General features: G+C 37.7%; 1 protein-coding gene across 11 annotated transcripts in view; it reads right to left on the bottom strand.

Moving 5' to 3' along the window:
• The window catches only part of pyd (zonula occludens-like protein polychaetoid), a 119,674-nt gene that overhangs the window by 72,141 nt on the left and 34,074 nt on the right, over window positions 1-13,459 (bottom strand). For 8 of the 11 annotated variants that reach the window (XR_011237986.1, XM_034979943.2, XM_069505773.1 and 5 more), the window contains exon 3: window positions 930-1,113. Coding sequence is in view for 10 of the 11 variants with exons in the window: in XM_034979943.2 (XP_034835834.1) it covers window positions 930-1,113 (184 nt within the window). In the remaining variant the exon portion in view is untranslated. Of the gene's footprint in view, window positions 1-929; window positions 1,114-1,770; window positions 2,119-13,459 lie in introns of all 11 variants that reach the window. The other 3 variants (XM_069505771.1, XM_069505776.1, XM_069505772.1) reach the window with 1 other exon arrangement.

The following is a 13,459-nucleotide window of genomic DNA, read 5'->3' as shown; positions in this document are numbered from 1 at the left end:
CAAGTGCTAAGACGGTGTATGGCTGTTAGTGTGCATGATGCTATATACCATACCGTCAAGTTTGCTATAGACGCCCGCCGCCGCTTCAAGTCCGCGGGAAACTTGTGTCTTGACGTAAACTTGATCATGTATGCAGTATGACCAGCATCAGTAACGTTGTCATAAAATAAGAAACAATACACAGACACTAGGAATTATATTTCTAAGAACATTTTCTTTCTGATATTTCAGAATCCTCTTCATATCCCCAAAGGGTATGGTCGACTGTGATATTTACAATGAGGAGGGAAGCAGCCAACACAAATACTTCTACAGCAGGCCCGAACAAATTGCCAAATCGATGAGGAAAGTGATCGAAAAATACAAGAGCGAGCAATTCGACGTATGACATCGCTTTTCGTGAGTAGGTGTGATTTAAGTTTGGCTAAATTCATTTAGAGACTTTAGAAATTATGATCCAAGCTGTCAAAACAGTAAGAACTCAATCTGCACTGAAAATCCAAGAAATCTGCACGACCGTTAGCTAGCTCTGCAGTCTGCACTATTTACTCCCCAAAACGTATCGAATGTTTACTTACCTACTAGATTAATTCTTAAAAAAAATATTTTTTTCTTTTTCAGAGTTAATATTGACAACATACAAGTAAGAATTTTCACATCAAATCAAAATTGTTAAAGCTTTACATTTTTTAATAAAATCGGTATTTACTAATGCATATTTTAAACTGTAACTTGTCGCCCATGTATGTTTTCCTACCTCTCAAAAGTTTCGGTTTCAGGAAGGTTCAAATTCAAAATTTAGAATCAAATTTACAAAAACATGAATTTGAATCAATATAATTGCATTGCAGTAAAATCTCCTGACCTTTCAACAATTGCTCTATATATTGTAACATGAAGGTCAGTTGATTAATAGGAATAGTACTCACGTTTTCGACGACGGGTTCGACATACATCTCCATGGTGTTGTTGAGGGGTGGCATCGGCATCGGCATTGGCATCGACATTGGCATCGGCATCGACATCGGCATGGGAGACGCTGCTACCGACGACCGACGGGATGTGCTGTTGCAGGAGCATTGCGACACGGACCGACGTGAGCGGGGAGATTCTCTGTAACAAGGACGATGACATGTTTTAATATTGTTGGTAGATAAAAATGGCCAGTTTGCGATTTGGTTTGGTTCCCACCAAATCTCTAATATGGTATTTGGGACATATGAGGACACAAAATATGAAATTTGAATTCCAAAACGAAATTTACATAAATATACTAAAAAAACTTAATATCTTTCCCAACCTGCTTCATTTGTTAATAAAATCCTATCTAAGCTTACGTTCCGAAGTAGTCACTTCCGTCATCCGAGTTCTCTCCGTCATCTGTGAGAATACCTCGGATGTGCTTCGGATTCTAATCGGGCGTATATAACGTGTAAAATTTAACTCTTCACGTGCCATTTTAATTTTTCTGTTAAATTTCGTATCAAAAGTACGATTTTAGTTCTTATTTTAAAGGCGAGCCATACTTTGACATGACAGTTGACCCACAGAGTTAAAATGACACGTGAGGAGTCATTCTGTACGGACTATATGACATAGATATGTCGAAGAAGTCCACTGAATAGTCGGTCGGTCCGTGTTTTTTATATCCGCATTTTCACAGACTCGGATCGGATGAGTGCGTAACCGCTCTAAGACTTATTTTACGTTTGTGAAATCGGCCCTAAGTAGGAAATAGGATTTTAACGATGATTTGGTCAAAAGTCATACCTTCTGCTTCTCCGACACACGTGTCGTGAGTTCCTGTCGCATTTGCACCTGACTGGCACAAAGTATCCCAGCGTGAGTTGTGGCAATGGAGCAGGATCCGATGAATCACTGGAATCACTCCACTCTGGTTGACTGAACGGCTCGATGTCTAGAGCCGAGGGCATTTTTAAGCCTTTTCCACTACTTTAATTTTTTTAGTCCTGAACTGATTTGTCTAGCGTCACTTTCTTTGATTGTTTAGGCATATTGTAGTTGTTAGTTTTTTTTAAATTGTGAAATTCTGGTTATATCATTATATCCATCGACATAATATAATAATTAGGCATAATAGATCAATGCCTGTAAGTGCTGTAACAAATCGTATCAATTTGATCATCTTCCACAGAATCTCTTTTTAGCTACCCCAGGGTTTTCGCTTCCTTTACCAAAGAATGAAGTAATGTTACCTATATCTTTTCATATATTATTTCATAATTTGTACTACATTTTCAATTTTCTTTAACCAACGTACACAACACCACGAATTTTCAACAAAAGCACTTGAGCCACGTTATCCCTTGAGCAAGTTTTGTGTGCGAATGTTTAAAACGATCTCAAATTCAACTTTAGGTATCGGAAACATTAACCTATTTGAAATTTGATAGGGTGTAAACAAAGTAAGATATGGAAGTAGATTTCGGGTGCGTACCGGCAATTAGATATAAACTTCTCCGATAAGATATTAATAATATGACTTATGATTTTATGGGTCGTGTAGTGTCGGTTGCGACTATTTAAAGTGAAATTTGGTACACGCAATCACGTAAATGTGCATTAATTAGATATTGTGTAAAATGTAGTAGATACCTACATTGTTTGAAATAATTATATTTGTTTAGATTTTCTTTATCAAAGACAAGATTAAGATCTCACTTGATAGTTAAGTGATGGAGGAGAAAGTACCTAGGTCATAAATGGTAGACCTCTTATTTTAGATCCATTATTATCTTGACTTAATCCTGATGATAAACTAAAACACCTCCGATTTTTTTTTTATTCATGTCCGTATATTTTACGTAAACTTCTGAGTAGGTATAACGATTAATTATTTTTGTCACAATGTCATTATAGCGACTAAAGTTCAGTTATATTATAAGAATAACCCAAAAACCAACCATAACAATCATCTTTATAGAACTGTTAATTCTTTTTTGTTTGTTTGTATTAAACTCTTTATTGCACATACAAAATAAAATGTACAAAGGCAAACTCAATAACTAGAGATATTCTCTTCCAATTAACCCTTGGTAATAAAAACAGTGTTTAAATAGAGTAAATGAAGTTAAAGAAAAAGAAACATACTTAATAGGTAATTCGTTATCGAAGATAAGTCTTTTTTGGAGGCATAACATTAGAAAATAAATCCGAAAAACTAAAAAAGGACCAAATAACAAAAGCAATCGCGTCCGGGACGTGAGGGCACGCGCATTCTCGAAGGGCCCGTGACTCACAAAGATGCCGGTAACGCGATTAGGGATATTGTGGTTTTTTAGTTACGTACGAGCGGCCATAGGTAAGGTAATTTAATACGCGTCTAGCTTTTACCTGCCACAATTGGATCTCAAATAATCACGGGATATGACCGTGAATATTTAAGAAATAAATCATGGACCAAATCTTTGAGAATCATCAATCTATACCTAAATCATAGTAGATTGACGGAGATTTTGTATGTTACGAGAAGGAACAGTAAGCACTCTTTTCAAAAGTTTTTATTTTTACATTTAATCAAACTCTGAAGAGCCTGTTTTCCTGCAGTTTCTCATGAAGTGTATAATAAATAGAACAACAAAGCTCTATTAAAAGTTGGTAAAAGAAGTGGCATGACCTGAGAATGTTAGGGCAATAAAATAAAAATGAAATGAAAATATGGTACATAAACATTAAACACAACAATCAAAGAAATATTAGAAAACTTTATAATAAGGAACTGTGTGATAAGGAATTCAATAAATATGGGATAGCCCATATTTATTGAATATTTAAGAATAAAATGCTTGTAAATATGTCAGACGATATGAAGGGAGTGGTCGAGGCACAGAGAATAGGCCCAGGAAACGGCGTAGAACATTATAGACGTCCATCAGACGTAGGGTTATAGTAACAGGTCAGTTAAAGGCAAGTACATTGTCATTCTAAAGGCCGATGTACATTACATTCGGTCGCGTACCTACTATAAGTTGCACAGTTTTCTCAGACCACATTTAACAAGCTAAAATCTTAGAATAAAAACTGCTAAAATACTACTTTGCAACGGGTGTTGTAACTAAAAAGAGCATTGAAAACCACTTCAAATGAAGTTAAACGACATATTTTACATTATTTGTATTCTAAACTCGTATGAGTACCAACTCCGGCAGGTCTGTTTAGAATAACTGACGTTAGAACGTTAGAAGCATCTAAATTGGATGAGTTTGCTCATTTATATTAGTAAATAGTAAATGCCTATATTGGTTCATTCATGCATTTGTCTTGAAATGCGTAGGCTTTATAAACTAATTAAATATTTCAGACACGCTTTTGAATGAATTAACCCTTAACATAGTCATAATGTATTTAGTCATTCGTATCTTAGTTAAGTCATGAGGTTGTTGGGTTGTTGGTTAAGATTGTGGGTGGTTAAGGAAGGTAAGTATAGGGTTTTGTGAGAAAGGAACGTGTTGTTTTGAAAGACGAATTTGTGAGCAATTCGAGATTCGCTAATTCGAAAGAAAATAACCTAGCAACTACCTATTGAACTAAAGGTAAAATATGCGAAAGCGCGTTATAGACAAATCTTATGTAGGCGTCTTCTTGTATGTACTACTAGATGATGACCGCGACTTCGCCCGCGTGGATTTGGCTCTGTACCAAATTTCATAAAAATCGGTTGTGTTGTTGGGCGGTGAAAAGCTAGCAGACAGACAGACGTCTGTCTGTCTGTCACACTTTCGCATTTATAATATTAGTATGGATTGTATCGTAGATAACACAGGAGATAGGTAGGTACTATAGTATCTTTAATCAATGATCTTATGCACCAAAACTATTAACTTTTACAATATAATCCAAACCTCGTTAGAGGGTAGTGCATTCCTTGATCTAAACTGTCAATAAGACGAATTCTACAAAGATTCTTCTATCTATAAGTACGTGACAGGTCGAGATGGCAATCGGGGTGTGAGGCGGAGGGACGCCCCGAACACCCGCACATCACCCGCGCTATCCCGCTCCGCGTTCGCGCGGGGGCTGTGCGGGTGTACGGGGCGTCCCCAGTCCTCCCATCTCGACCTGTCGCGTACTATACCTACTTAGTATTTAAAATCCAAACTTAGTTCAATATCATAGTTCGCTTTTTATGTTCTAGTTATAACTTCTACCACAGTAAGAAATTACGTAGATATGTTGTAGTCGTACATAATAATACTAAAAGCATTTTGCTTAGCATACAATTTTTTTCTTCCCGTCACCCTTCTGTTTGTCTAAAGTCGGAACGATGTCGCAAACTTAAATAATCATGTCTCATTTCCCTATTGAGAAAGCAATACAGTCTAAAATAACATGTTTAAACTGAAGATAAATAGGGGCTAGGGCTTGCCAGGTGTAAAGTAAAGCGAAGGAGAGATGAATCAGCGAGCATTGACTTTAGGCGCAGACACTTTGGCAATCGATAGTCGCCATTCAGAATGTCTTTAGGCCTTTGATAAATGAGATCACTCTTTGGCTTAGACAAATGCAATACATTTTACAAACATCTTTCATCATCATCATCATCATCATGATCAACCCATCGCCGGTTCACTACAGAGTACGGATCTCCTCTAAGAGTGAGAAGGGTTTTGGCCATAGACTACCATGCTCGCCATGTGTGGATTGGTAGACTTCACACACCTTTGAGAACATTATGGAGAACTCTCAGGCATGCAAGTTTCCTCACAATGTTTTCCTTCACCGTTAAAGCGAGTGATATTTAATTTCTTAAAACGCATATAACTCCGAACAGGTGCCCGGGACCGAACCCCCGACCTCCGACTACAAGGCGGACGTCCTAACCACTAGGCTATCACATCTTACAAACATCTCTATTTGAAGTATATTCCAAATAATATAAAACTATACTTTAAAAAGCTGAAATACAGCACCCGGCAGGAAATATAGCACATCAAACTTTAGAATGAGATTTCGGCTTCGTAGAGCGTTGTCTCTGTCACTCATACTTTTGTGGCCTGTCTTCGGTCTGAACGACAGAGACAACGCTCTATGAAACCGTTATCTCTTTCTAAAGTTTGATATGCAATATTTCCTGCCGGGTACTGTAACTGGCTTTTACTCATAATATTGAAGGACTTTCTGAGACAAGTTATCTATAAGTCTAATCTCGATGAACCAAGTGAAAACACACTGAAAATTAACTCCTCTAAAAAAAAGATACGATTCGTCATTCAACACGATTAAATAATGAACAAAACATTTCCTTCAAAATGCTCATTAGCATTTTTCGGGAAACTATTCCTCAGCTATGTCGCCTGTCACTAGAAATATCCTATGACAACAGTATCCTTAGTACAAGTCTGTACATCTCGACTACGATGGCAGATTTCGAAAATCGAAACACTATACTTAATGTCAGAGCAAAAAGGTTCTAAAGTCTTGTTTCAAATTCGTATTTTTGATTTGGTTTCCCTTTTTGGCGCTTGCTGTAGAGAACATTCAACAAAGAAGCAACATTGACAGCCCTCGCCAATTTATCATCTCCATCTCCCACAACGTAATGGCACGGCTACTGGTACCGCCGCACTGGCGTCACACGACTCTCACTTCGTTGTCACGAGCAAGACGCACTGAGTTCATTTAGTTCTAGCGTTGTTCTTGTTCTGCTCGATCAGTTTCGCTCTGACTTCAGCCCTATCACTACCCAGAAACAAAAATCGTAAGCGGACAAGCTAGTGTTCCAGTAGTAGTAATAATTTTACATAATTGAATCAGTTTGCTTCTATGGAGTGTCGGGCGTGTAATTTAACGCTGATTTATTTTAAGAGGGTGATTCTAATTTAATTTCAAACTTCTTCCAAGCTTTAGAAAATCGCACTAAGTTTACTTGTTATTTCCTCCTAATATTAGAGGAACTTATTAGTCGGCCCGCATGCGATCATAAATCAATCAATTCGAATTACGGCGTCCCCGTTATCTAGATACCCAATTAAATAGTAGATTTGTTAACATTATAGAAATATCATAACTTTGATAATTACTTTGCTAGGTACTTTTAGTAGTGTTCTACCCGCGTATGGGGAGTCAGAAAGTAAGTACCTATACCTACGTTTTACACGACTACCCAAAAAGAGGAGTGTAATGTTTTTAAGGTGTATGTATGTGAATTTCTTTATTGCGAGAAGAACCAGCAACAAACTCGGCGGTTGCTCTTTTCTAAACTTTAACTTTCTTTGTTATTATAAAATTAAAAATCCTCAAATAAAGAATTTTGAGTAGACTAATCTATTTTGAAAAAGAGTTATTATTTATGATTTTGAACAAAATAATTAAACCATCAAATCGTTTTTGCTGCTGATTGTACAATCACACACTAATGTTTGAAGTAGGTTTGAAATCACTTAACACTTGCCTATTTAGGTATTTACTCTTGGGAGAATCTGAGCTGAACCGATGTTCCCACGCACTGTTTGTTTATTGACGCTTAGAGATTTATATAAGTTTTATTATACCCATAAGACGCCCAGTAAGTCAGTCGACGGCGACCGATAGAATCTGTAATTTGAATGGAAGTTGCCGTGTCTATGCGCAGGAAGTCACCGCAGCTCCGTGCGCATAGACACGGCAACTTCCATATAAATGACAGATTCTACCGGTCGCCATCAACTGAGTTGCCGGGCGACTAGTCAACCGTGCGTTATCGGTCTAACGGTCGCCGACGACTGAGTTGCCGGGCAACTAGTCAACCGTGCGTAATGGCTCTTACAGTCTGTAATTTATATGGAAGTCGAGTGTCTATGCGCACGTAAAAATACCTATCGGGGCAACGAAGGTCGATGTCGACTGCCGGAATCACGAAGTTCGAAGTCGACTGTTGAGGTAACTAAGGTCGATGTTGACTGTCGAGGTTACAACTCGATGTCGAAGTAACGAATGTCGATGTCGACTGTCGGAGTAACCAAGGTTGATGTCAAAGTAACGAAGGTCGATGTCGACTGTTGAGGTAACGAAAATCGCTGTCGACTGTCGACGTAACGAAGATCGATGTTAACTGTCGAAGTAATGAAGATCGATATCAAAGTAACGAAAATCGATGTCGACTGCAGAGGTAAGGTAAGTCAGTGTCCACTGTCGAGGTAACGAAGATCGATGTCACGAAGGTCGATGTCACGAAGGTCGATGTCGATATAACAACTTTCGATGTCGAGGTAACGACTGTCACGTCTAAATGCACCAGATATATCGAGGATATAGTAATCATTTCGCTGAAAATACTCAAATGGAGATTTTGAGTGTGACAACCCTATTGATATTTGACGTCACTTAATCAGCCGTGTTTACTATTTACCCTCGGGAACGCCTAAAGACTGATTTCTCACGCGCTACGTGTTTGCATTAACAAACTGACAAACAAAGTAATCTGCATAATGGACTTTACTTACAAGCTTACTCCTAAACTGTTTTCGTGTTGGATTCGCGTGATAATTGACTTTTAGAAGATTACCGACTGTCTGGCGTGAGGCATGTCTATTAGGGCAGTCTTTTTAAAAATACTTTTACAAAGCAATGAGAAATATTTATAGCTGTACTTAAGTATACTAGGCGTTTGAGTCGCGTGTGGCTAATCGAGTTGCGTGTCGCGACGACTTCATTGTTCATTGACTGTCGCGTCAATAGTCATATGAACTATTCTTCTACACATTCTGAGAGGTGACCCGTGCTCTGTAGATGGGTTGATAATGATGATGATGATGATGATGATGATGATGATGAAAAAATGTACTTATATCAGTACCCTTATTATAAATGCGAAAGTGTGTTTGTTTGTTGGTTTGTCATTCAATCACGTTGCAACGGAGCAACGGATCGATGTGATTTTTTGCATGGGTTACCTGAAAGACCTGGAAAGTGACATAGGCTACTTCTTATCCCGGAGAATTAAAGAGTTGACGGGATTTTGAAAAAACCTAAATCCACGCCGACGAAGTCGCGGGCATCCTCTAGTGCATAAATAAAAATCGCGCGCGGCCAGACCAGCTACCCGCGTCTAGCCACTTATTGAAAAATCTGTCTAATAAATATCACCCGACATAACACACTTGTCCTGGAGTTTTAATTTGTTTTGTAGGGCAGACGAAGCATCAGATCTATATCCGTACACCGATGACAGCCGCGTGCTGTGTCTGGCGGACACCGGACGGATACACAGGAGATACACATAGTTGACATAGCACGCGTTACTGCTACAGAGATCTTCCTGATGCCTCTAGGATTAGACCTAAGTTGAAATTGCGTGTCTTTTTCAAATATATAAAAGGAAAAGGACTGATCTATCAACGCACAGCTTAAACTACTGGACGGATCGGGCTGAAATTTGGCATGAAGATAGCTAAGTCATCCGCTAAGAAAGGAGTTTTGAAAATGCAACCCCTAAGGACATGAAATAGGGGTTTGAAATTTGTGTAGTCCACGCGGGCGAAGTCGCGAGCATAAGCTAGTAAAATATATTATATCGATAATTCTTATATTTTTTTATTAAACTACAAAGTTTTTTTTAAATAAAAACTCACTCAAACTTTTGTATACTTACTAAAATCGGAATATACCTAATATTATGCTAAAAATAAAAGAACAGACAACGATACTATACAAATGAACTAAATAGAGCACCGGAGTACAACGCAACAGAAAGGTAGCCAAGCAACTAATTTTCGATTGGCTGCTTCAGGCCACTAGTTTAGTTTTATTGACAGATTTATTGTTATTGTTGTGTTACGCGCTGCAACTTTAACAAATTAATAACTCTGTTTCGAGAGACGAAAGGATAAGGGCCGTGAAATGTTGACTTTACTCATATCATCATCATCATCATCAACCGATAGACGTCCACTGCTGGACATAGGTATCTTGTAGGGACTTCCACACGCCACGGTCTGGCGCCGCCTGAATCCAGCGGCTCCCTGCGACTCGCTTGATGTCGTTCCTCCACCTAGTGGGGGGTCTTCCAACGCTGCTCTTCCGGTGCGAGGTCGCCATTCCAGCACCTTGGGACCCCAACGTCTTACGGTTTTTCAAACTATGTGCCCTGCCCATTGCCACTTCAGCTTCGCAGGACGCAGCCCATTGACTTGCGGTTGAGCTGTGTTGAGATACGAAAGAATAAGGGCCGTGAAATGTTGACTTTACTCACACTATAATTATTTGCCAATCGCCAATCATCGCCAATCGCCATGCTAATAACTAAACTAAATACAAATTAATTTCGGCTTACCTAGGTACTTTTCTGTTGAATCATTTTTTTATATATGATTTAATATAACTAGATGATGCCCACGACTTTCGTCCGCGTGGATTTTGGTTTTTTAAATCCCGTGGGAACTCTTTGATTTTTCACGATAAAAGTAGCCTAACAAAAAAAAGTCCTTGCCCGGGATGTAAGCTAACTCTGTACCAAATTTCATCAAAATCGGTTCAACTGTTGGACCGTGAAAAGCATGTTCTATTTATCGTAAACGAGGTTTTATATAGAAATTAAAAATAATATACAGTTCATTGACTTATTACTTATTTACTTCGTATCGATGATACAGTTTTTTTGTCATAACAAAACAGAACGAATCATAATTAAGAGATATAACAAAGAAGATATAATTTAAATCATTCATTACAAATTCATCACTATTAAAAATTTACATGCTATTCGTAGTCGGTATTTAACTAGATAATAGATATGTTATATCTATTCATTACAGATCGCCGTGATGTAAACACCTGATATGTTATTAGCTTCACGAAACATTTATGATGTTATGTAAACATGCAGATCATATTAAACTAAATTCCATCCATGGTGTATCTTTTGATGTTGTTAAAAATAGCTTGCCCGTATCATTACCCCCGTATAGTTGTTAAACATTAATGATCCAAATCTAAATAACTGTAAAATTAACGCTCAAACCTACCTGAAACCAATATAACTCTAGGTGTATTGTTTTTGTAAGAAGTACATAATAATACCTAACGATAATAAATAATGTCCATCGAATCTCAGCCAAGGTGGCGGCAAATCTCCATAGAGATGAGCCAACTGCGCGGGAGCTATCTTCCGTATTATGCACTAGCACAAGTTTGTGCGCAAACGCAGGTGCACTCTATTCCCTCACTCTCGTAACTCAAAGGGACGGAAATAGACGCGCCGTGTGCACAGTAGTGAGCCGATATTCTAGATTGAGTGTGCAAACAGTACATTGGCGACGAGAAACGTCATATAGGTATGAGTGACAGGGACAACGCTCTACAAAGCCAAAATGTCATGCTAAAGGCCGATGTACCTACATTACTTTCGGCCGCGTACGTACGTAGAGCCTACGGAAATGGTAGTATGTTTTAATGAGATCCGTATTTACCATTTCTAAGAATAAGTTCAGTTCAAGAAAACATTTGGCGTAGCGGATATAGGTAATAACTTGGGTTGTAAACTTCCAATTTCAGCGGATATTTATTGTATTTCATAGCTTCTTTTAATCCATGTTTAGACTAGGGAAGAATTTTTAGACATCGTCATGTCTGGCAAATGAGAGTTTGGACTGAAATTCACAAAATTGCAGTTTGTATGCGGTTTTTATGCAGGTGACAAAACTGCATCGCACCGATTACACAACTTGCTTGCGCAAGCCGCAATCTGTGCTGCATTTTGGAACGCAATTGCAATTCTCTCATAAAATACCATCATCATCATGATCACTCTATTGCCAAATCACTACGGGGCACGAGTCTCCTCTCAGTTATATGAGCGTTTGGCCATTGTTCACTACGATGGCCAAGTGCGGATCTACCAATAAACGGAAATCTAATCTGTGGATGGATAGGTATCTACCTTGTACGAAGAAAGCTGTGCGAAGCCAAATGGGTAGCTAGTAATTAGAATAAAATAAATAGGTAACAAATAAAAAAAATTGAAATACAAATCGTAAAGCTCTACAAAAAAGTGAAAACCAAAAAAAAGTCAGTTCTCCCTAAACAAAATGGTTTATTTATTTATTTTATTAAAACAACTTCATTGTTAGCAAAATTACAGAGATACACAGAATATTTTAAACACATAATATTTTATTGATATCAGACGTTTTTGTAATTCGGCAGTCTAGTCAAGTCGAGTCAAGGATGTTCAAATGAAAAGATGTGGATTGGCGGCCGGCCAAAATTGTAAGTGACATTCTCAATATGTTCAATTCGTTCAGAGCACGGTACGTATTCATTCAGTGAATTAAATTTTGGCATTACTTTTTAGTGTAGGTAAGTACATTAAAAGTAACAAACCAATAAACCAACAAACAAACACACTTTCGCATTTATAATAAGGGTACTGATTAGTCACACACGTGTCACCTAAAAATAACGATTTTATTGTAAAAAAATCATACAACTTTGTAAGTTAAATGACTAATAGATTCTAGCTATTTTTATATAGGTACACCACGTAAAATACCGAAAGAAAACCAAGCGTGACATAATAATTGTGTTACGTATAATTCTACGGTTCCGTTCACAATAACCACATAGTAAATTGGACACTCAATAAATCTAAGCTAGGTTTATGATCTAAGTAATTTTGTTGCAATCATAGTAATAAGCCAATAAATAATAATTTCCGAGTTTCTTTTACACTGTGGTTTATTGGCATATCCCATTCAGAGCAATCTTACGGGAATTAATCAGTGTTTAGCTTGTCTCAAGTAGGTATGTCATAAACTCATAACCATAAGTAATATTATAAGTGAAAATGGAAATATGTATATTTTTACTTAATAAAACACGTTATAATAAAAAAACCGGCCAAGTGCGAGTCAGACTCGCGCAATGAGGGTTCCGTACTACAGGCGTATTTTTTCGACATTTTGCACGATAATTCAAAATCTATGATGCATAAAAATAAATAAAAATCTGTTTTAGAATGTACAAGTGAAGACCTTTCATATGATAACCCACTTGATATAGTTATCTTACTTAGAAAATTGAAAATACTAATTGTTAGTTCATGACCACAATTAAATTTTTGTGTGTGATCTAACCCTAAATTCACGGTTTTCAGATTTTTCCCCAAATGTCTGCTATAAGATCTACCTACCTGCCAAATTTCATGATTCTAGGTCAACGGGAAGTACCCTGTAGGTTTCTTGACAGACAGACGGACAGACAGACAGACAACAAAGTGATCCTATAAGGGTTCCGTTTTTCCTTTTGAGGTACGAAACCCTAAAAATGAACAAAACGAAATCTATATAGATAAAAGGAAAAGCTGACTGACTGATCTATCAACGCACAGCTCAAACTACTAGACGGATCGGGCTGAAATTTGGCAGATAGATAGCTATTATGACGTAGACGTCCGCTAAGAAAGGATTTTTGGAAGTTCAACTCGTAAGGGGGTAAAATAGAGGTTTGTTTGTGTAGTCCGCGT

This window comes from Maniola hyperantus, chromosome 21, assembly GCF_902806685.2.
Source record: "Maniola hyperantus chromosome 21, iAphHyp1.2, whole genome shotgun sequence".
NCBI classification, from domain to species: domain Eukaryota; kingdom Metazoa; phylum Arthropoda; class Insecta; order Lepidoptera; family Nymphalidae; genus Maniola; species Maniola hyperantus.
This window is presented reverse-complemented; position numbering and strand designations above follow the sequence as displayed.